This window comes from Antennarius striatus, chromosome 14 (genome assembly GCF_040054535.1).
Source record: "Antennarius striatus isolate MH-2024 chromosome 14, ASM4005453v1, whole genome shotgun sequence".
Classification (NCBI taxonomy): domain Eukaryota; kingdom Metazoa; phylum Chordata; class Actinopteri; order Lophiiformes; family Antennariidae; genus Antennarius; species Antennarius striatus.
The window spans coordinates 15,900,548-15,924,210 of NC_090789.1; the positions used below are offsets into that span (position 1 = coordinate 15,900,548).

At 41.0% G+C, this 23,663-nt stretch overlaps 1 protein-coding gene across 5 annotated transcripts in view; it reads left to right on the plus strand.

Moving 5' to 3' along the window:
• pvrl2l (PVR cell adhesion molecule related 2 like) overlaps positions 1 to 23,663 on the plus strand; it is a 296,522-nt gene that overhangs the window by 142,242 nt on the left and 130,617 nt on the right. For all 5 annotated transcript variants that reach the window (XM_068332346.1, XM_068332344.1, XM_068332342.1 and 2 more), the window contains exons 2-3: positions 11,178 to 11,290; positions 15,347 to 15,590. In XM_068332346.1, coding sequence (XP_068188447.1) covers positions 11,178 to 11,290; positions 15,347 to 15,590 — 357 coding nt within the window. The remainder of the gene's footprint in view (positions 1 to 11,177; positions 11,291 to 15,346; positions 15,591 to 23,663) is intronic.

A 23,663-nucleotide genomic window follows, 5' to 3' on the forward strand; every position in this document is an offset into this window, starting at 1 on the left:
AGAGCTACATTTCTTCCATATTGATCCTCTTCACTTCTCTTTTTCGGAATAATTACTCCAGATGAATTCATTGCTGGCCTTTTATCTGTGTACCAGAGTGTATTGTGCAAGGAGGCACATCATATAGGAAAAACAAATTCCTCGGAATAACTCAAAGATGAGCCACAATCTACATACTGAAAGAACAGTGAAACAAACACCATTCATGCAGGGAAGGTCTTTGTAAATATCAACCAGAGGTGCATCTTTTAATGCAGCAAGGTGTAAAGACATCATCACTGTATGGCTTCTCACATCTCCAACATTTTGGAGAGTCATCAGGTTTCATGGCGCAGGAACTGTAGGAAGTTGCGACTGTTTTCATCCATCCTATTTTATCAGACTTTCTGAGAAGGTAAAGCAGGCCCGTTGCATATTAATGTCATTAAAAATAAATGCAAGTGGTTACACATTCGTTGATTTAGAACAAAGCAACTAGTATATTATCATCAGCTTCACTTACAGTCATTGCTGTAAGGATGTCTGTTCTGCTGCTCTGCTGTGTGTGAAGTTTCATTTACTTACCACAGTAAAGAGATCTCACACCAGTTCAAAACCTTCCATTGGACTTAAATAGACAAAACTATGCACATAAATATAAGGACACCTGAAAACAGTATTAAGAAGGTTTACCTGAACTTAAATGGATTTAGACACTAAAACTGTCCATCTAATCCAGATGGGACCTGTGGATAGACTGTAATACTTTGAACAGCTGTGAATTATTATTCATACCTTGAACATTTATGAATGGTTCTCATAAGATTGGTAGACGTAAGATTTAAAACAAGCAGGGAATTATCTTTTTTCAAAAGCACCATATGGTTTTGTCCTTGACACAGAAATGGAACAGTAGAGGTAGAAGTAAATGGACGCCCACATCGTTTACACCAACACTATCATTATATTCACATGCCAATAACAGCAGCAGTAAATCTGACACTCAGGGTTTCATTTGACCGTTTTAGCTTTCAGATGATGGGAAGGTAGGAAGCTGTCTATGGCGTCCTGCTCTTCAATTTCCACAGTGTGACTGAACTGCATATTTACCACCTATTCATTATGATAACGATAGGTTTTGTGCAGGGAATCATGTATCATCTAAAGGACGATAAAAACTAGATTAAAGGTGACTACATACAGTAAAAGTCATAAAGTGTCAAATACCAATTACTGGTGGTCAACGCTCTCTCTACCTCACACATGCTGATTTCTCACTGTGGATGTGCAGAAGCGCTAAATTTTCCCCAATAAAGCCAATGAGTGAACTCTTCACCTCTGCAAAATGCCAACTTGTCAGATTTAGATAATGGCATAATTCTGGTGAGATGGTCCACTGCATTTTGTGGAAATAATGCAGAAGGATTTGAAGAGAGTTTTACAAACACACAGGCCACATCAGGATTATGCAACACCACAAACACCCTGCAAAAATTGAGTTAATAGGTTTGATTGCTGTTAACAAGAAACACTTTAAAGCTACCAACAGAGTAAATATGACAATTATCTGAGCTGTCAGCTACCCACTCATATTACTCCAAAAATACAAGTAACTCCAAGTGTCATTTATAACACTGTCTCTCACACCACAAACCTTTCATTGGAAAATGAATTACTTTTACTTATTACTTCCTGGATATGAATATCTTTCTTTTGACATGACTGACTCGTCAAGGGAGAAAGGTGAGTCCTTTCTGTAGCTTGTCTCACTTCAGGAAGAAAACGGTCTAAGGGAGCCAATTAATCTCAAAGCAGATATTTTATCTTGACTTGCTTGCCGTCAATATAGAAGAATGATGTGTGTCAGTTATATTGATTTTCACCCACATTTGTATTTAACGGATGTCAAAATCTGACTTTTGTGTTCATGAATCCCTTTCATACACCCAGGTAGTTTTTTTTTTTTCATACTGTTTCATTCCTTAAAATATTTTTGAAATGCCAGAGAAACATGGTAGAGCTTATCACACCCCAGTAGGTGCAATCACACGGAGTTCCAAGTGAACAAAACCACTGTTGGGTATTGGGGGAAGGTCACAAGGATGCTTCCAGCTGCAAACCAAATCTTTCATTTTCTGTTTAACTTTCCCTTGCCACCATCACACCCATCAGGCTGTCTGTTATATCTGAGCACGCAAAGATCACAAGGTTCAAGTTTCAACTTTTTGCTATTTTCTGCTCTAAATTGAAAGAATCAACATTGTGTCAGGCTTTGTTATCATTATTCATCATGTAGGCTTGTTACTTAGGTCATATTTCAAACAAATTGTCATGACCGAGACAGAAGCGGAGACCAGGCGCGTCTGAACTAAAGTCTGTATTACAGCAAAGGCATACGAGGGAAGCACGGGAAAGACCGGTGCATGAGTCCAGGGAAACAGAGCGGGATGGGCGCTACGCAGACACGGGAGCATACAGACAGGACTTACGGGGAAACTGGCAGGCAGGCAGAAGTACAAGTCCGAGAGGCAGAGTTTGTGGTCGGGGACAGGTCGGGGTCCAAAAACAATCCGGGGTCAAGGTAGGAGTCAGGATGAACAGGCGACAAACAAGGCATCTACAATGAGGATCTGACGCTGGGTCCGTGTTCAAGCCGGGTCTTTATAGTCCGTGATTAAGGTTCAAATGGTGGCAGGTGTGTCGGGAATGATTTGGACGCAGGTGTGGGATCTGCGCCGCGGGAAACCCAGCGCGAGACTAGGGGCGGACCCCGAGCAGAGTCTTGACAGAACCCCCTCCCTAAGGGACGGCTCCCGATGTCTCCATAACAGCCAGTTTTACCGCCAGCAGTTCTTGGTTCCCGTAGTTGCACTCAGCTGGCGACAAATCGATGAGAGAAAAATGCACAGGGGTGAAGCTTCTCGTCCTCTGCTGACCGCTGGGACAACACTGCTCCCACCCCCACATCAGAAGCGTCCACCTCCACGATGAACTGGCATTCTGAGTCTGGCATGCAGAGGATGGGTGCAGAGGAGAAATGGGTCCGGAGAGCGTTAAACGCCCTATCAGCCGCAGGGGTCCAGGAAAACGGCTGTCTGGTACCGGTGAGGGCGGTGAGAGGGGCTGCAATGGACCTATAATCCCGGATGAAGCATCTATAGAAGTTCGCACACCCCAGGAACTGCTGGAGCTTCTTACGAGTATCCGGAACTGGCCATAGGTCACTGCAGAGACCTTGACTGGGTCCATTTGTATATTCCCTTCTGCAATGACATAGCCCAGGAAGGAAGTGGATTTGACATGGAACTCACACTTCTCTGCCTTAACAAACAATGAGTTCTCAAGCAGACGACTGAGCACCAGGCGGACATGTCTCTCGTGCTCTGACTGAGTCCGGGAAAAAATCAGAATATCGTCCAGGTAAACAAACAAAAATGTATTCAACATGTCCCTCAGAATATCGTTGACCAGAGCCTGGAAGACCTCCGGTGCATTTGTAAGTCCAAACGGCATCACCAGGTATTCATAATGTCCAGTGGGGGTGTTAAACGCTGTCTTCCACTCATCCCCCTCCCGGATCCGGACCAAGTGGTAGGCGTTGCGTAAGTCCAATTTAGTGAAGACCGTGGCCCCCTCGAGGAGTTCAAAAGCAGAGGAGAGCAGAGGAAGAGGGTACCAGTTCTTGACCGTGATCTCATTCAGTCCCTGGTAATCGATGCAGGGACGGAGCGAACCATCCTTCTTCCCCACGAAGAAGAACCCCGCACCAGCGGGAGAGGACGATGGCCGGATGATGCCTGCAGCCAAGGAGTCATTGATGTAGTCCTCCATAGACCTCATTTCAGGAAAGGAGAGGGAGTACAGGCGGCCCCTGGGTGGAGTGCAACCAGGAAGCAGCTCAATGGCACAGTCGTAGGGCCAGTGTGGGGGCAGAGAGGTAGCCTTGGCTTTGTTGAACACCTCTCTTAAATCATGATATACCTCAGGAACCTTGGAGATATCGGGGGTGGTCCAGCTGGAGGTCTGCAAGAGTCTGGTATTGCTGCCTTTAAACATGTCCGATGGCAGTCTTTACTCCACTCCAAAATGGAGCCCGTTACCCAATCTATGCGGGGATTGTGCCGGCGGAGCCAGGGGTATTCGAGAATAATAGCCTGGCCGGGCGACCGGAGCAGATGAAACTGAATGGCCTCCTGGTGATTTCCAGGAATGGACATCTGGACCGGTGCGGTGACATGGGTGACGATGCCCAGGGGGTGACCGTCCAGTACCCAAAGCCTTCAGATAAGAGAGAATTAACTATCCAATATATGTAATAATTAGAAATCATTTGCTCCATTTGAATGCTGACAATCATTTTAATAACCATTTGGTATTCAGAGTGTGAATGTCTCAATTCAGAATATCAATGGCAGCTCTGGTCTTTTAATCACAGCGTATTACTGTTATTTTGGTTGCATCTGTTGAATAAAATCACACTCATTTTCTAATCACATTTGTCACTGAGAATCTCTTTATATATTAGAGCAGTGACGCGTCAGGAATCATTAGCTATCATTCTTCTTCTAAAGGCATTAGCTTAGATTTTCACCAAGAGAATATTGACATTGATAGATTGAGCTTCATCTATCCATCCATTTTTTTGTAAATGAGAAAAGCACAATCATCTCGTTTTCGTCCGCTTACCCACCTTCCGGGTCAGTGGTCTCCTGGAGCCTAGCCCTGCTGGCCACGGGCAAGAGATGGGGTCAAGGTTGAGTTTTACAGTTCCGTTTTATGTTTTTGCGATGCCTTATTTGTTGTTTTTGTGACCAATATGTCGTTAATGTCTCCTGACACATGTTTCGGCCATTTCCGAAGTTCCCATTGTGTGTGTGTGTTTTGTTTTCAAACTTTTTTCTGCCCTTTGGTTCCCGTCCCTACTGTTGTGGGCTCCTTTTCAGTTGATTGCCATAAACCCTTTAGATATTTGTGCACTTAACTTTCTTCCTGTGATTTTGAACCTTGACTGGACTCTTGCTAGGTTTTCTGAATTAGAATGTATTCTTACATCTTCCGCTTGTTTACTCTTGCTTTCTAACACATACATTCATCATTAGTTCATTTTGCTCAGACAAAATGAATAAATGTTCCATTTTGATATTTCAGGACAGTGATAAGACATTGAATCCTAATGCCTAGAATCTACATTGAAACAAATATGGTATTAATAGGAACTTGCCAATGTGTGTGTGTGTGTGTGTGTGTGTGTGTGTGTGTGTGTGTGTGTGTGTGTGTGTGTGTGTGTGTGTGTGTGTGCACGCATATAATACCAGAGCCTCCTCCATGATGAATGATCTCTTTCCTTTCCCTTCTCCACATTGTTCATTAGGGTCTCTTTACTGTGAAGCCAATGCAAAATGCCATGATTATGAGCTGTCAAATGTCAGTAACCACTAATTCAGCTCCCCAGTGTGCAGCCTTCCTCTGCTTTCTCCTTCCTCTTCTACATCACATCGGAAATATTTATAAGTGTAAGTGAGAGTGCTACAATTAGATATATACTTTATTGAGTTTGTTATTAAATTTCAGCAATCATGATTCAGTCGTATTAACAGAAGCAGTCATTAAACATAATTTTCTGCCTCCATAGACTACCCAAAATCAATATTTTCATAAAAACAGATGACTGCTTTTGTGAAGGCCATCATGACCTGCCTTTTTTCCTGCCCTGTAAGCAGTTTTGGCATATTTAAGTTTATTGATTTGTTTTACAGCCTGAACCTGATGTTGCTTTGTTTCACTCTATGATCAGCTTGATGTTTGACCACAGAAGACTTATTTTCAACCCAGAAGCCAACTCAAGGTTATCAGAATTCAACATTAGCAACCAGTTGGTGAACATTGTCGGGGAAAAAGGAGGCGTATTTCTTTAGAGAGGTGGTTCAGATAAAAAAACATTCTAATATGGAGTTAATATTCACCAGGTAGTCTGAGACATTGCTCCAAATGAATGCAAAGTCTGGATGTGTAGTTTCTCATTAAAAGGTGCACCATATCTAGTTAAACAGAGTTTCAGTTTTCAGCAACCAGAAACCCAGGAACAACCTTCTTCAAGGCCACTGGTGTTCCTTGACTCGAGATACTGGTAGTGAATGTGCACTTCAAGTACAAAGTGTAATACAAACTAAAACAAGAAGGGGTACTGAATTATGCCTAAATTCATCCTGCTGTTGCAAAATTTTGTGTAACACCCATCTCATACAGAAATGTAGGTTGATGTCAGTTACTGCTGTGCCTTCTCATTCCTCCCAGTTCGTGCAAAAATGTCTTTATGGAAGTTCCTAACATCACATTAAGGTAGTTGCACATCATTCTCATCATTATCATATCACTACATGAATCCTCCAATCCGCTTGCATCCCTTGTTAGCAGTACAGCTCCAGTGGCGGCTTAATTTATGCTCCATCAGTTAATGCTCTCGGCAGCTGGCTCTGGAGAAAAGATGGAACGTCTCACCTCAAACTGTTTTTATGGCTCCAGCGACAAAAGCTGGAGGATGTAGAAATGATTAAGTGAAGTGATCAGACAGTTAACCCGAGACCCTGCAGGTTCTGCTGAGACAGATGCTTTTCACTCCTGGATGAACACAGACAATGGCCAGTTTGTGCATGTATGTTGATTAACCAGTGAAGAACAAAATTTAGAAGTACGTTCACTCTAGTTTTGTAAAGCGATCATTTTTACAGTTACTAATTAATGTCATCTATAGAAAAAAAATGGTCATTTCAGCCCTGCAGTCAGTTCAACAGCTCAGTTCATGAGCTCTATGGGCCTCCAACCAACTACAACAATCAAAACTTGCCTTTCCAGAAATGCATGTTAAATAATAAAGTCATGCTGCATAGTACTTTAAGAACAATGTCCTGATCATACATATGTTTTAACAAAGTGGTAGTACTTACTATCCCCCAACGTGGGATTTACAGGTGAAGTAGTCATCAGTGTGTTTGTCTGTAATCACGTTTCTGGAATATCTTGGAGACGGTACTTTGCTGCTTCACCAAACATCACACAAACATTAATCATGTTAAATAGTTGTGCCTTTTTATTAATATTTTTCCAAACTGTCTGTAAAAGATGATTTTAATGTCACCCTGAAGGTTGGTCATCTTCTTCTCTCTTATGTCATATGCCATCATCAGAGGAATCTTAAACACAGGACATAAATACAAAGGATATAGATCATCCATCCTGCAATGAAGTAAGATGAAGAAGCTTGGTTCTTTAGTCACAGTGAAACATGTGTTTAGCATTCAAAGAAATGGGCCATCAACACTTGTTTTCATGAAGAATGTTTACTTCTTTTTGGAGGCATTTGTGGAGAATTCCTGGGCGTTTATTATGCTGTACAGACCCATGAGACATCCTATATCAAAATATTAAAGTCCTTCTCTGAATTCATTAGCGCACTCCACATGACATGCTGTAAACAACATCTCCAGTGACTTTTCAACAATAAGTTTAGAACTTGACTGAAAAAATCTTTGGAAGACACTTACAAAACAAATCATTTTTGTAATGCTTTGAATATAATTGTCATATCTGAAAATAAGGGATAACTTGAAACAAATATTTTGAAGGTGCTTATTTAAACATTTGACATTAGATACTGACATAAAAAAGACAAATACAAAAAATCAGCTGTTGTTTGGTGCCCTTTAAGAGGAGGAGAGTTGGATTCTAATTTGGATGAGTGTTTAGCCTGAGCATATTCCTCACTCCTATGCCACGTGCCTTTCTACATGGTTCTGCATAAACAGTCAAATGCCACAAGCCTTTAAATGTCAATTAGCTGTGATTCATTCTCCTGGTGCATTGGGGATGAGGCAGAGGAAATGGAGTGGGTGGTGGTGGAGGTGGAGGTGGGGATGAGTATTTAACCACCACTTTCTTTGGGTTTGTATTTGCATGTAGCTGATGCTCCAGTCCAGTGACTAAGGCTGAGTGCAAATTAGCTGTAGTTTGTGTCATCGTTAATGTTGTGTGTAAATTAATGCTGGTCTGTAAAAAGAGGCGAGGGAAGGGAAGGGAAGGGAAGTGCATTGAACACAGAATGACGACCCCATTTAATGGTGACATGTAAAAAAAAACAATAATTGTAATTTTCATTGGGTAAAGTGTGATGTTTTAGTCTCTTTCACTTGAACATAGTGAATTACTCCGGATAGAGCAGCCAGTAACAATTACTGTTTGTGTAGACGTATCCTTTAATGCTATCAGTAACCAAAAGATTGAAGGGATTGATGGCTTTAGTGACAGCCTGCTGTGTGTTTGTGATCCAGCGTCAAAATATTTCGTTTTTTTGGCTTTTTATTTGCCTTGAGATAATAGGCAATCAATAGATAGAGAGAAATTAATCTGTATTTTTGTGCTTGAGTGAATGACAGAAGCACTATAAATGGATACGGGGAGAAATAAGTGCAAGAGAAAGAGATGAACTCTTTGTGTGTGTGCGTGTGTTTGTGCATGTGTGCACGTGCGTGTGTGCATGTGTGTGCGCATCTGTGAGTATGTCTCTGTTTAACAGTGGGAATGGATAACTGGTTTGACAGCCCACTGTCTCCCTCAGGGTAGAGACTTTGGTTGAATGAGTCAGTCTCATATGCACTCGCATCACAGCGAGATGATCTGATTTATGTGCACACCCACTCTAACCTATAGTAATCACACACACACACACACACACACACACACACACACACACACACACACACACACACACACACACACACACACACACACACACACACACACACACACACACACACACACTGCCTTTACACACAAAATTCATTTTTGCACATGGGGCGGACACATGGATGCATGCATGCTATAAATCCAAACAACCGAACATCCCTGCAGCACACACACTTAACACTCTTTGTTAGTGTGACAGTGTTTTACAGCTGATTTGCAGGATAAACCCCAGCCTGCCCATTCACCTCCATGCTGTGGCATGTAACATATTGTTCTAATCAATTCCTCACACACTAAGAGGCTTTTTCACTGGAACCACCCGGGGCTAGCTAGCAGTAAGCGGAGTGCTTATCCCCTATTCTTGTGCACAGAAAGAGAGGCCTGCTCCCCATAAGAATTTTATCTTTCCAGACACAGACTGGCAGAGATGGTCGGGAGTTGGAAGAGGAAAGACCTCGGAAGGTTTTGATCCCAGGTTAGCAAGGGCTTCATGTCAGGGATCTGGATCACTGCGTGGTGCCAGGCAGACAGCAGTGAAAGAAGGGGGAATTATAAGAAAAATCAAAGATATGTCAATGTTACTGAAGGGGGCAACAACATATTTGAAGTTCAAAATGCAACAGGAAGTCTCACAGGATTGTACAGCAAAGGGAACCTCCCCAAACATTGCAGAGATTCTGGACTCTGAACAGTTTGTTGTAAAGGATTACAGGTTGTGTCTTGTTGTTTCTGTCAAGTGTTCTCGTATAAAAAGACATATAGAGTAACCTGACAGTGGGAATCTCCCTATTAGGTTCTTCCATTATACTTATTTTTACTGTTGACAATGCATGGCATTTGTGTTGTTTTGATACCATTCCCCCATGATAGAGGTTCTGGTCCATCCTCTTCAGCACACACTGAACTTCCATTAGTGAGAACATTGGTATACTTCAAGTTGTTTTTCTAATTCCTCTTCAGTCCTCTTCATCGTTTACCATACACGATGAGAATGGAGAATGGACTTATGGAGCTCTTTTGTAGTCTGGCTGACTACCTAAAGCAATTTACAATTCTACCCACCTTCCACACAAACATTCAGAGAATCATGGTAACAGGAACTTTTATTGTCATCACCTCTAGGATCAATTTTGGGTTCAGTGTCCTGCCCAAGGATGGTTCGGGATGTGGGTGATTGAACCTCCAATCATCTGATAAGTGGATGACCGCTCTCCCACTGAGTCACAGCCACATTTGAGTGCTTTTAATGTCAAGAAATGTTCAAGTTAAAGTTCAGCTAATGGACCTTTTGCAGAACCAACAGACTTAAGAACTCCTTCATCCCCCGAGCCATTGAACTGCTTAACTCCTGTCTGGGGGAGATGAAGAACGAGAGAGTCCACACGATAGCTGAGGGATGACACACATAATACACCAAAAACTATGCAAACCCTATCGACACTTGACTCTACCCATGCCTATCTAGGCCTGTTGATTTATGCCTTTTTATTCCTATGCCTTTTAATGCCTTTCTTTTTGTATATTCTTGGTGGGTTATTTATTACTCTATTTGTTGTTGGTACTACTTTCTATGGTACATTTGTTTTCTTACATTAATGCAATTAAAAATTACTCACAGACAAGGACAATTCATGTGATCCCCTGAAATGCTTTAAGTCAAACACATTTCCACAGAAAGAGACGGGTTTGTGCCCTATAACCCCATCATATGCAATTTCCTCCGGGATTAATAAAGTATCTATCTATCTATCTATATCAATATGTGATCATGGCTAATACTGCCTGGTTTTGAGTTTTTTTCCTTCGATCTCTACAAAAAGAGACAGTTTAGTTTCAGAAGGGCTCTGCAACAACTAATTTGGGTGATAACCGAATGTTGAACAGTTGTCTTTCTATTGGTCCAGTTTAAACTCAGTATTCTGGAACAGCCTGCAGGGCAGCAGGTACTACAGAGTGTTGAGACAGAGCTCTGCTGCAACCATTCTCCTTTCATCTCTGCTTAAGTTGAAGTGTTAGAAGCTGCTCTGCCTTTTCTGTGAAGCTGAGCTAGTTTGGCTGACCAGCTTGTTTTTTTACATGAACACCTGCAGGTACCTTCCACTGAATTAAAACCAGGTTAGAGAAATGAGACACAAGCTGCTCCTGAAGACTCTCTTACTTTCTCAGCATCCCTTATCAACTCAACTCCTATGAAATCATCTACAACGCTTTTGGAGGTCGATCTTTCTACTGAAAAATGGGAAGAAAGGGAAAAACATGATCACCATTTCATTTGAATAAAGCCAGAGTCCTGATGAAATACAACACCGTTAGCAAAGCTCCTCTTTGTCTCTCAATCTTTCTCCATTAATCCCTTGTTTGTTTATCTTTCTCTTTCAGTCCCAGCACAAACATGTTTGTATTAAGAATATTAGCTTTTGACTAACATGTAATCTCCTCTACTTTCTGGGCTCCTCTAGGTATCATGGCTCAGAAAGTGCGAGTGGAGGAGGAGCTGGAGGCATATCCCACAGAGTCTATTGATCTTCGTTGCCAATTCATCGATGGAGGAGGCCGGACAAAACTCACACAGGTACGATGATGAAACACAACAATACCATTTGTAGATGCACAGGGTACTTAATGGATGACCTCACTGGAAGAGGTTGATACAAATGTTGGTGATACAAATTTAGTGTTTTGGGAAACAGCTCTACTACATCAAAACTAGTCCCAGTCTGATCTACTCTAGTTCTGTTTTAGAGAAAACCGTTTTGGCTTTAGAAGTCACTGCATTCTTATGACAAAATATCATCAAGTGCAAGTAAAATCGTATATTTTACTTAATGCCCACTTGTGTGTTCGGTCTTCCTTCATGAAGAAGACTTTACTGCACACTTTAAAAAAATGCTATAACTTTAAAATAATTAAAACATCTAACCCGGTTGATGTTTATACATATAGATAAGTCATTTTTACATATACAGTAGATTACATATAGATTGTGGTCGCCAGTGTCCTGTCGTACGCTGTGGTGTGTTGGGGAGGGAGCATGACTAAGGCGGATCTCTCCAGGCTGGAGAAGCTGATCAGGCGGGCTAGCTCAGTGGTCGGGATGAAGCCGGACCCTCTGGCAACAGTGGCAGAGAAGAGAACCTTGGACAAACTTCTAGATATCATGGATAATGTCATCCACCCTCTACACTCTGTAGCAAACAACTAGAGAAGCCTGACCAACCAGAGGCTGCACCTCCCAATACGCAGAACCAACAGACTTAAGAACTCCTTCATCCCCCGAGCCATTGAACTGCTTAACTCCTCTCTGGGGGAGATGAAGAACGAGAGAGTCCACACGATAGCTGAGGGATGACACACATAATACACAAAAAACAATGCAAACCCTATCGACACTTGACTCTACCCATGCCTATCTAGGCCTGTTGATTTATGCCTTTTTATTCCTATGCCTTTTAATGCCTTTCTTTTTGTATATTCTTGGTGGGTTATTTATTACTCTTTCTATTTGTTGTTGGTACTACTTTCTATGTGCTGGTGCTTTCTGTGTGCTTTTTCTGTGTTTTTGTAACTCACTGTTTTGTGTGTAGTGCAAGGGAGAAGTTAATTTCCCTGACGGAACCTGCTTGAGGGATCAATAAAGTTCTACTCTACTGTCTACTCTTGTCTCATATCCTGCCTTCTACATGCTCATATTCAGCCATTAATTGTTGTCTACGCAGCAGTTTTCTGTCAGCCGTGTCCTCAAGCACTTGAAACGCTTTCACATTTAGCCATTGACACTGATGGTGGAGGCCGCCAAGCGAGGGACTGACCTGATCATCAGGAGATCCGACGCTTCCTTGCTTAAGTGCTCCGTGTGTTCAGTCAGCCACGTTCCCACACCCATAAAACAACGATCAATAGCAGGGGTTCAGCATTTTATTCAAGGACACTCAGACATGCAGACATAGCTGGAGGAGTTGAACCACCTTGATCCTAATGATTAGTGGATGACCAACTCCGCTTCCCGAGCCACAGATATTCGAAGTGGTCAATGCAGTGCTCTTCCTAAATTATTGATGCTGCTGATCAAAAATGATTTATAGTGACTCATAATGCTAGTTGACATGTAAATGAGGAAGTTTTGATTTGTTGATTTTGATTAAGATTCTTAGTGAGGTTATTGAGTGTGAACATTGGGGAAGGAGATCCACACCACTTTCAGTCCCTGTTTTCTGCAGACCCTAGATCTGTGTGGAGCATTACATCTTTGAGCCTTCTTGCTTTACAATGGTTTAAAAGGCTGTTTGTCCAAAACATACATGTTCTGTCTCATTGCTTTGCCCGTAACTGTGGGAAGTGGCTGCTTTTATTGATCTGTCAAATGTGGACAGTTAGGTTGTTGGATTCATCCAACGATGGAACTGATTGGAGGATATTGACCCTTTTATCCATCCAAGTTTAGGTGAACAGCAGAAGGAATTACATTTAGACAACAGGATCAATGTCAGCATTACTCTTATGCATTAACTTCAGTATCTATCCCTGATAAACATAACCATGGGAATGTGAGACAGAAACACGACCGAGCTGTAATCTTCACATGTTGTTTCTTCCATTTAAATTAATCTTACCTGATGGAAAAGGTCAAGCACAAACAACTCAGCAAATGGTTTCTCATTATTTGAAAGTCGATTTATTTCATCAAAGGCGTGATGACTACCTAGTTGACACCACCTGAGCCGCTTTGATACACTATCAAACACGAGGAAGACTTTAGCAAAATGCCACGAGCTATTTCCTTCGTCAACTGATCGTAGTGTGATCTGTCCTGATCTGAGTTGTGGATGGAATCAATAGGCAATTTGTCCGGAGACAATGTAGTTGGAGTTGGGCTAAATTTCCATCTGTCATCTATGAAGCCATCTGCCGTGATGTCAGGGTTTGTTTTTTTTCTGCAACCTTTAACTCCATGTCTGCTCTATGTCATAAATTAAACATGTTTATTAAATGTGTGTAAATGAGTTGTATTCCTTTCCCTCCTGAAAGTACAACAACAAAATCTTAAGCTTTCACCTTTAAAAATAAAGGGAGAAAAAATCAATGAGATAGACCATACAGGGGTCCAATTTGGTAAATCTGCAATATAAATGTAATAAATTTTAAAATCTTCCACATATGAGAAAAGCTAAGAAGCACAACAGTGAGATGAGTCTCACAAGCAAATATTAAGTTGTTTCCAAGCTGAAGAGGCCTTTTATAAGCTACCTGACTGCTGACACCTGTGAGTTCAGTGAAGATAAAACACTGCGTGGTTCAGTTCTTGTTCACAGAGCCGTTGCAAATTATTGTAAAGTGACTGCATTAATATTTTGTCTTGTTTTCATTTTATTTGTAATTAACTCATTAACTATGAGCAGAAAGGGACATGCACATGCTGGTGAAAACAATATAAGGTTAATGCTGTTGGACAGCCGGTTTGACTTGTTTAGTGTCATGGTCAACGGTCAGACCTCCAGCAGTGGCTGTAACACAGCTCATGGCAGCAAGTGAGCTGATAACACTTAATGCCAGTTTGTCACAGTAGGCTACTCTTTCATGACACAGATTTACTAAAAATTTTAAATATAATGTCTTAAACATTTCAGTAATATAATTATGTCTATATTATCAAAATTTAGCATAAATCTGCATAGACTACATGGACTAATAGCTTTTTTTTGAGGGAGGTTGATTAAGGATGAAAATGATCGCCTGTTTTGGAACATGTAGTTGAAGTAATAATCTGGTTTCTTGGTTATGTCTTTTTAAATATCAATGGAGCTCACCCACCAGTCCATCTCTTTCTCTCCTTGTAATCAGATATAATGATCCGGGCTGGTCATCCAAACCACAGGTTATTTCCTGCCTCAAATACAATTAAAACATCCATGCTCTACATGAATGGAAGTGCTGGTCTGCAAAATCATTAGCTAAAAATATATCACATTGTATAATTTGTGTTATTATTAAAATTTTAAGAGTGCGCTTAAAGGAAATACTAAGCTGTTTAGAATACAATAAATGATGACATGTCAGGACGTCAGGAAAATATCTTTGTCTTCTTCTTACAACAGAGGAGGATGGGGCAGTAGGTTCACATGTAGTGGCCAACTCTACAAAGCTCCCTATAATGTGTGACAGTAAAACAAACTGTTACTTTAAACATCAATAGCATTAATTTTAATCCAACCAGAAACTGTTCAAAATGCAACAGATACATTGACAGTGTTAGATGTTTACTTCTTACACTTCAAAACAGAAATGGGTGACTTTATCGCTGACTTTATCAGTCAGTTGGTATCTAAATGTATCTGTGATACATATAGATACCAACTGACTAAAATAGTACAATAAAAAGTTGAATACAAACAGGTTGTGAGTGTTCGCTTTGACAGAATAAATTGACTCAGCTACATTAGTTTCAAAGATATTTCGGAAACCTATTAAAAAAGGGTTAAAGACAACCATAGCTTACTTTTGCCTTCAACACAATGATAGCAGTTATTTCTGTACTGCCAATTGTTTGACCAATATTTAGTTGCCACAAAAAATGGAAAAAGCAGAAACATTTCGACCAATGGCCTTTGATTTTTCACTCTGTCCTTACCAGGTGTCTTGGATATGGGAACCTATTGATGGTCAGAGGGACAACATTGCTGTTTTCCACCCAATTTATGGACAAAGTTTCCCAAATTTGTCCTTCAAGGACCGAGTTGTCTTCCTCCACAACTCACTAGAGAACCCGTCCATCAGGATTTCTAATCTGAAAATGGCTGATGCTGGCCGTTACACCTGCGAATACGCCACCTACCCTTCTGGAAACGAGCAAGGGACAACTACACTCGTCATGCTTGGTGAGTTGAGAGGTTGTTTCTCTATACATCACATCAACCTTATTGTTCTGTCAGAAACAACCAGCTGCTTTATGTATAAGACATAGCAGTGAGGTTTATGGTCGAGAAGGCTCAGCACACCAGAAAGGGCAACAGCATTTCCTCTTTTTTTAGTAAAGAAATGCTCCAAAGTTCTGGTACATCAGCTTTGACAAGTGCCTCCCTAGCCATCTGCTTATCACTACTTCCTATAAATAAGGCTCCCATTGGACCCAATGTCTAAGAAGAGGCAATTTAAAGTATTTGACAAGTATTCTCAGGATATATTTGGGTTATAAGCTGACTTTAAAACATGGAAGATGGGGGAGAAAGATCCAAATTCAGATGTAGAGCTGCATAGAAGCTCTGTAGAGAAAGTCTTAAGAGGCATGCTGTTCATTTAAATATGTTATTGTGATTTGATCAGCTAGACTCCCAGACCTCCTTCCTCAGGGAGATCCAGTGTGTTTATTTAGACCTTAATGTTGGTATACTTTTATAAAGTGAATAGAATTATTATCAGTATAACAGAATAAATCCCCAAGCCCAGCTTTCTGCAGTTGTTTAAATCATAAATATTAGAAACATGTCTCCCACCAAATGATAATAGTTGTGGACCAATCTTTTTCGCATTGAATCAGTTAAAGACAATGAATGAGCAGCTCCATTAGCTATTCCCAACCCAGGAGGAAACCAAAATAGATCTTCTAAACTTAAAAATAATGCACTGAAATAATTTGTCATACATAAATTTGTAAATACTTCAGTTTTTGTTGGTGAAATTAAATATTTTTGGTGATTTTATTCCTTGACATAAAAGTACCCTCATGTTTTGCTGCTGGCCTTTTTTTACAGTATGTGCTTCAAGTTAAACCTCTTTTGTTATTTTTGTGTTAGGTTTTAACACATTTAATTTAGGTTTGGACACAATATCCGAAAGGACGAAATGTAGGGTGGGAGTTGACTTAAACGGTTAATGCTTCAGAAACAAGGAATCTGTAGTATTATACTGTAAATCTGATATCCTAAAAAGCAGGACATGCTTCTTTTGCCACGAATAAAACCAAATTTGATGATTTTATAATTTCTTCTGGTATACACTGAATTCGAAAACTTTACAAATATTGCATGTTAAATGATTATCCCTATCAGTTGAACTGATTATTCTAAATGAATGCATATTGTGATTTTGATACCAGAGACCTGATGAAGCAAGTTTTAATATGAGTTTTAAAAAAACACTATGTTACAAAATGTACAAGAACACCTGTTCTGGGCTTGTGCTAGCCATTCGCCACTTCACCATAGTCGAAGTAAATTCCAGATTGGCTACAAGGTTTTTAGACTGTGTAGCCACAGTGGCCTTCTTATTTTTACGGAAAAAAGGCTAAAACTTACAACTTTTTCGATCGCTAGCGGCGCTTGCTATTTCCGCTAGCGAGCGAAGCTCGCTATTTCTGCTAGGCTATTTCCTCTAGGCTATTTCCGCTAGTGATGTGACACTGAGGATCAAAGCTCCGAAGCGTAGACGAACAGGAGAGGGGCGTTCCCGTGAAGCGCGAATCGAGGCTTGCTTCATTGATGGGAGGAGCTGTAAATGATGATGTCCGAAGCATCGCCGGCAGCTGGGCTTTGGGTGTGTCTTCCGTATCGACGCTCACATCACGGGAACGCCCCGCTACGCGGCCAATACCACATGACCGACTTGGCTCGCGACACGTGCTCCAACACCGATTAAAGCGATCACACTCCATTCAGAATGTGGTTGCTTGGTGGAGAGTTGTGGTTAGATAGTGTGGAGACAGTTAGGAATTTAGATAGCGTTATATTCTGGAGCGAGGTATAGATAGTGTGGAGAGAGTCAGTTTAGGAGATTCAGGAAATGGAAACTGCCACAGTGGAGAAATTGTTTCTAAATAAAAACCAATGATGGTACCAAAGCATAATCACTGCCTATACCTCAGTGTTACAGAAACAAAATCATTGTCCCAACCCCAACCACCCTCCCGTCACTGTACATGTTTATTTGGACATGAAGTAAAAGAAAAGAATCACTGTCCATAGTGCTGGTGTGTGTGTGTAATACAAACAAGCAAACCTTAGTTTGGGAACACTAAATATCGAACAAATCTGAATTTGACTAGAAAATGTGGAACTTTTTGTCTTAGATGTCGAAAAAAATTTGGAAGTTGAATGCAAAACAAATGCCTTTTTCTCGCCGCCAGGCGTGCAAAAAGTCTAGAGAAAACATGAAGGTAATGCGCTATTTCTTTTAGTTTATTGTATTCAATAATTTTTCACTTAATTCGCATTCCATTGCATATGGTACAAGTTAGGGTACCGTAAACTCCGGTCCCAAAGACGACGATAACTTGCATCTTGGGCTGACCAGATTTCTTTCTCATGTTTGCTTCCTTCTTTTACATTTCTTTGATGTTTCATTACTACAAGGTGAGAACAATCGATCAAAAGAATCCAGTGTTTTATAGTAGAGTTTGTGTTAAAGTCCTCATTAATAAACAAATGGTGAATGCTTAGAGGGGGGAGGAGTGGCGACAGACCAATCAGAAGGTAAATGAAAGATATTATCAATACTTGTTTGTAGTCTTAGACTTTTGATCCCTGTGACCGGCAGGAATAACCAGCGATGCATGTAAATATGTATTCACCTCGCTTGCTATTTTTCATGCCTTTTTAAATTGAAATGAAAAATCATGTTGTTGAATTTAAAAAAATAAAATAAACTATGGCATACCAATGGGGTTGGTCGTGGTCAAAGTTAAAATGTCGTCTAGTCTAAGTAAAATTTACAAGTAAACATTGAGTAATATTTTGTATGACTGTATCTTCACATAGTGAATGGAAGTTGTCAATTGTTGAATCTCACATTCATACCGGCATAAAGTGGGACAGAAATAAAGATAGTTCAGCTTGAACTGTTGACTTTAGTGTATTTTTGTAGCTGGGCTTGCACTAGGAGGTAGTATGACTAAGCCACTGTGGCTGAGTGTAAAAGAATTGAGCAAGCCACAAAAAGCCACATTCTGTGTCCAAGACTGTGGCGCAGTGCGCCACAGTCCGACGCTCCAACTCTCGTTGCGGGGGGCGTGGGGGGGAGGCTGGGGGGGCCTCCTCCGGGAAATGTTTTAGAAAATGGGGTTGTTTTCCTGCATTCCGGCGCATTCTGAGTTTTAAGTTTTAGCCTTTTTTCCGTAAAAATAAGAACGCCACTGTGGCTACACAGTCTAAAAACCTTGCAGCCAATCTGGAATTTACTTCGCCTATGGCGAAATGGCGAATGGCTAGCGCAGGTCCAGTGTAGGTAAACTGAACAGAAGATTTTGTCCTCAGAATGCAGGAAAACAACCCAATTTTCTAAAAATGTTCCCTCCCCCGGACCCCCACACGTCCCTCCACGACGAGCGTTGGTCGTCCGTGCGCTGCGCCACTGTCTTGGACAGAGTGTGGCTTTTTGTGACTTATTCAATTCTTTTACACTGAGCCACAGTGGCTTAGTCATACTAGCTCCTATTGCAAGCCCAGCCTGTTGGACCATTCACATTTTAACTGGTAAAGAATGATGTTGCCTACGAAAGTCACATCCTCAAACGGCTTTCACAAGCAAGGTTGGGGTGAGGTTCGGTGCCTTCATTGTTACTTTAGACCTTTGGGACATTTGTTAAGTCCATCACTTCTTACCATCCATCATCATGGTTCTTACTGTCCTGGAACTCAGACACTCTTTATAAGTTCCAGCATCCATGTGGAAGTTTGCAGCCATATGGACACAAAAACTCGTGTTTTGTGGACTACTAAAAACTCTCGTTTAATGACGCAATAAGTAATATAATATGTAATTAGCCTGAAGCAATTGCGATACGCACCTGCTGACTTTTATTCTTTGCTAAATTGAATTCCCACATGTCAACAGACTGAACCACTACAAACATTTAGCAACTATAGCCCACCATTGAAAATCTGGAGAATTGCTCAAAGTTACCTCACTTTTTTTGATTTCTGAAACCGAGTGGATGTGTAGTCGCTGTTTAGCAGCTGATGCATCCACTTTGTGCTGAGAGACAGCTGGTGTTATTCATCCACCCACATGTTCTCCCATTTGGACTCCACTTACAAAGGAGTCGGATGCCTGGTGTCTTTCTCTCACTGTCAAGAGCACTGAGGATGATTCATTTGAATAATAATAGTTCTCTTATTGTGCTCATAGTTTATAGTCCATAGAATTAGTGCTTTTACAATAAACAGTTCATATATTCCAAGCTGGTTACATGGCTCATGAGATGATCATAGATGAGGCCCTTTGAAAAGGAATGCTGCATTTGTTTGATTTCCATTCACTTTAATGCAGTCTTGCTGCTGCTAGTTCAATTTTTATTACATTACATTTGTCTAGGTGAAATGTGGGTAATATTGGAGTCTTTATTATAATTTATAAAACAAATGATAGCATTTCTTAACATTTGGTCTCAGTACACTCAAAAGGAATGAATGAAAGAGAGCTGGATCTCTAAAAGATTTAAAGCAAGTTTACAGTGTTCCTGACCTGTCGTGTTGAATGCTGACTCCCATCACGTTCCGTAATACATGTAAATTCACGTTAATAGTCTTCTTCTTCTTTTCCTTTCGGCTTTTCCCTTCAGGGGTCACCACAGCGAATCAATTGCCTCCATCTAACCCTGTCCTTTGCATCCTCTTCTCTCACACCAACTACCTTCATGTCCTCCCTCATTACATCCATAAACCTCCTCTTTGGTCTTCCTCTTGGCCACCTGCCTGGCAGTTCAAAACTCAGCATCCTTCTACCAATATATTTACTGTCTCTCCTCTGGACATGTCCAAACCATCTCAGTCTGGTCTCTCTGACTTTATCTCCAAAACCTCTAACATGTGCTGTCCCTCTGATGTACTCATTCCTGATCCTATCCTTCCTGGTCACTCCCAGAGAGAACCTCAGCATCTTCATCTCTGCTACCTCCAGCTCTGCCTCCTGTCTTTTCCTCAGTGACACTGTCTCAAGATCAAACAACATCGCTGGTCTCACCACAGTTTTGTACACATTTCCTTTCATGTTAGCTGAAACTCTTGTATCACACATCACACCTGACACTTTTCTCCACCCGTTCCATCCTTCCCGTACAGGCTTCTTCACCTCTTTTCCACACTCTCCATTCACATTAATATTAATTAGAATAATGGATTAGATTTATATTGCGCTTTTCTGGACACTCAAAGACGCTTTACATTGGATCCATTATTCATCACTCATCGTTCATACTTGGTGATGGTAGACTACATGTGTAGCCACAGCTGCTCTGGGGCAGACTGACGGAGGCGCGGCTGCCAATCTGCGCCTACGGCCACCGGAACAATCACACACATTCACACACCTGCGAGTGCCCCACTGGAGGCAAGGAGGGTGAAGTGTCTTGCCCAAGGTCACAACGACAAATGAATCGGCGGGAGCATCTTGAATCATTTACCCGCGATACCACTGAGCCACGGCTGTCCATTTCACATATTCGTCCGACCACTTTCTTTTTTTGCTCAACATAGTTACTATGAATTAATTAAGAAAGCAATCAGATGGCGTACCATCATGACAGGCATAAATCGACTACTGATTGCGCAAAATCCCCTGTAGCATAGGTAGGCTAATCGATGTAGCGTGATTACCTGCAGCCAGTGATGGCTAAGGGGGCGTGTCATCAGGAATTGACACTACATGTGAAACGTACACAGTGATCCGTGTATGTTCGGGAAAAACACCCGACACATCGTGTCGGGTGTTTTGTCTTGACCTCTGTCTCCGCCGAACCCTGAGACTGACTCACCGAACCCCTAGGGTTCGATCGAACCCAGGTTAAGAACCACTGATATAGACCCACCAGCACCCCAATGATAGCAGAACTTATTTGGGTATGAATGTATTATCCTGACAGCCAATTGTATTATAGCCTATATTGGATGCAGCAGCACTGCTAGCCAATCTTATTACTACTTATTGGAGTGTGAATAAACAGCCACTCACTTGGCAGTGAACGATATTGTATCATCTCTAATGGAGACCGCACAGAATGAGTGGGATGGTGTTCTATTATATCAAATTAGACAAAAATTAGCCAGCAGAGCAGAAATACAATTGCAGGTGAGACAGAGTCAAGTAGATCGTTATCCTCCTTCAGGTGTTTTTAAGGCCTCAGAGTGAAGAGGGTTCCTCGCTCTTTGTATTTGTTTTATTTTTTTGTTTCTGGTAAAGTATTGAATCACTCAGTTTTGTTTTGTTATCTTGTAGGTTAGTGTGTCCTGTGTGTTTAGGGCTGGAGGGGTAATGGTCATCTGACTCTCCAGATGGCCCTTTCACATATAGACTCAAAATGGAGTTGTAGAAGACAGCAGCAGAAAACCCTGGAATGCTTTGTGAACAGAGGCAGTATAAATAAATAAATTTTAAAAAAGGCTACCATTCTGGTAGTAAATCTGTATGTTTGCAAAGAACCATGAAAAAATTTTAAAAATCAGAGGAATATCTGAATAATATATAATAATAATAATAATAATAATATCTGTAGATAATGTAATGTAATCTAATGTAAATGTACATGAACTTGGATTGTTGTATTCTAAATATTAGGAAATTACCTCTTGAAAAAAGTGTTTTACCCACACTATTCTCATGCAGTTTCAGGCAAAACTGTTTTTCATTGTGTAATTTCACAATACTGTACTTAAATATTTGAAATTTGATATTGAGTTGATATTGAGCAGAAAAGAAATATGTTGCAAGACTGTTGTGGGAGGGAGTAACCAGACTGCTATATTAATTTAGAAATGTCTGTGATAATTAATCTTGACTATGATAACTATGATGTAATGAGTGGGGTCCATTTCTTTGGTAAAATTTTCACTGCACCTCAGAACTGCATTATTAGCAAGTCAAAATGCGAGGGCACTAGAAAAAAATGGGTGGAGTTTAAAACCCTTATAGCCCTGACCTATTTTGGCCGTTTTTTGGTACTTTTGATATTTGTCTCTATTACCACACTAAAATGATTTAACATACTCATGCTTGGTATGTTTATCTTCAGCACAACTTCAGCTATATGAAGATAGTTTTTATTTCCATATAACTTACTATATTGACATATTGGGATAAAATACACACACACAGTCAAATTCGGAAATGGAAACATGTTATGTACTGTAATTGCACATAAAAACCACAAACATGCTGATCAAATTCATTTTGAACTCTAAAAAGGTTGTCATAGGCTTCTAACATAATTTTATAGTTTGTGTCTATTTGGGGGCGGCACGGTGGCGCAGTGGTTAGCGCTGCCGCCTCACAACACGGCGGACCCGGGTTCGAGTCCAGCTCTGTGTGGAGTTCGCATGCTCTCCCCGTGTCTGCGTGGGTTCTCTCCGGGTTCTCCGGCTTCCTCCCACCTCCAAAAGCATGCGCTTCAGGTTGATTGGCCGGTCCCAAATTGACCATAGGAGTGAGTGTGTGTGTGTGGTTGTTTGTTTCTATGTGGCTCCGCGGTACACTGGCGTCGTGCCCGGAGTGTCTCCCGCCTCACGCCCTGAGACTTCCAGGATAGGCACTGGCTACCCCACGACCTGCGTTAGCGGATTAAGCGGGTTGGAAGATGAATGAATGAATGAATGTGTCTATTTGGGCCCAAAAAAACTCCTTTGAAGAGTGGCACAAATGACACACAGTCAAATTCGAAAGTGGAACAAATTGTATTTTACTGTACATAAAACCCCAAAAAAATGCTCATTGAATTTGATTTTGAGATCAAAAAAGGTTGCCGTAGACTTCTAACATTACTATACGTAGTTTCTGTCACTTGTGCCACTCTTCAAAGAGGATCTTCAAAGTAAGAGTATGCGCATGTGTCATGCGTAAATCGTGCGCATAATGGTGTGCGTCATTCTGACGTTTACGTCAAGTAACAAGATGCACCAATCATGGTACGTGTTTGCATCACATGACAAGCATGTACAAATCGCGAAACATGTTTACATCACATGAAT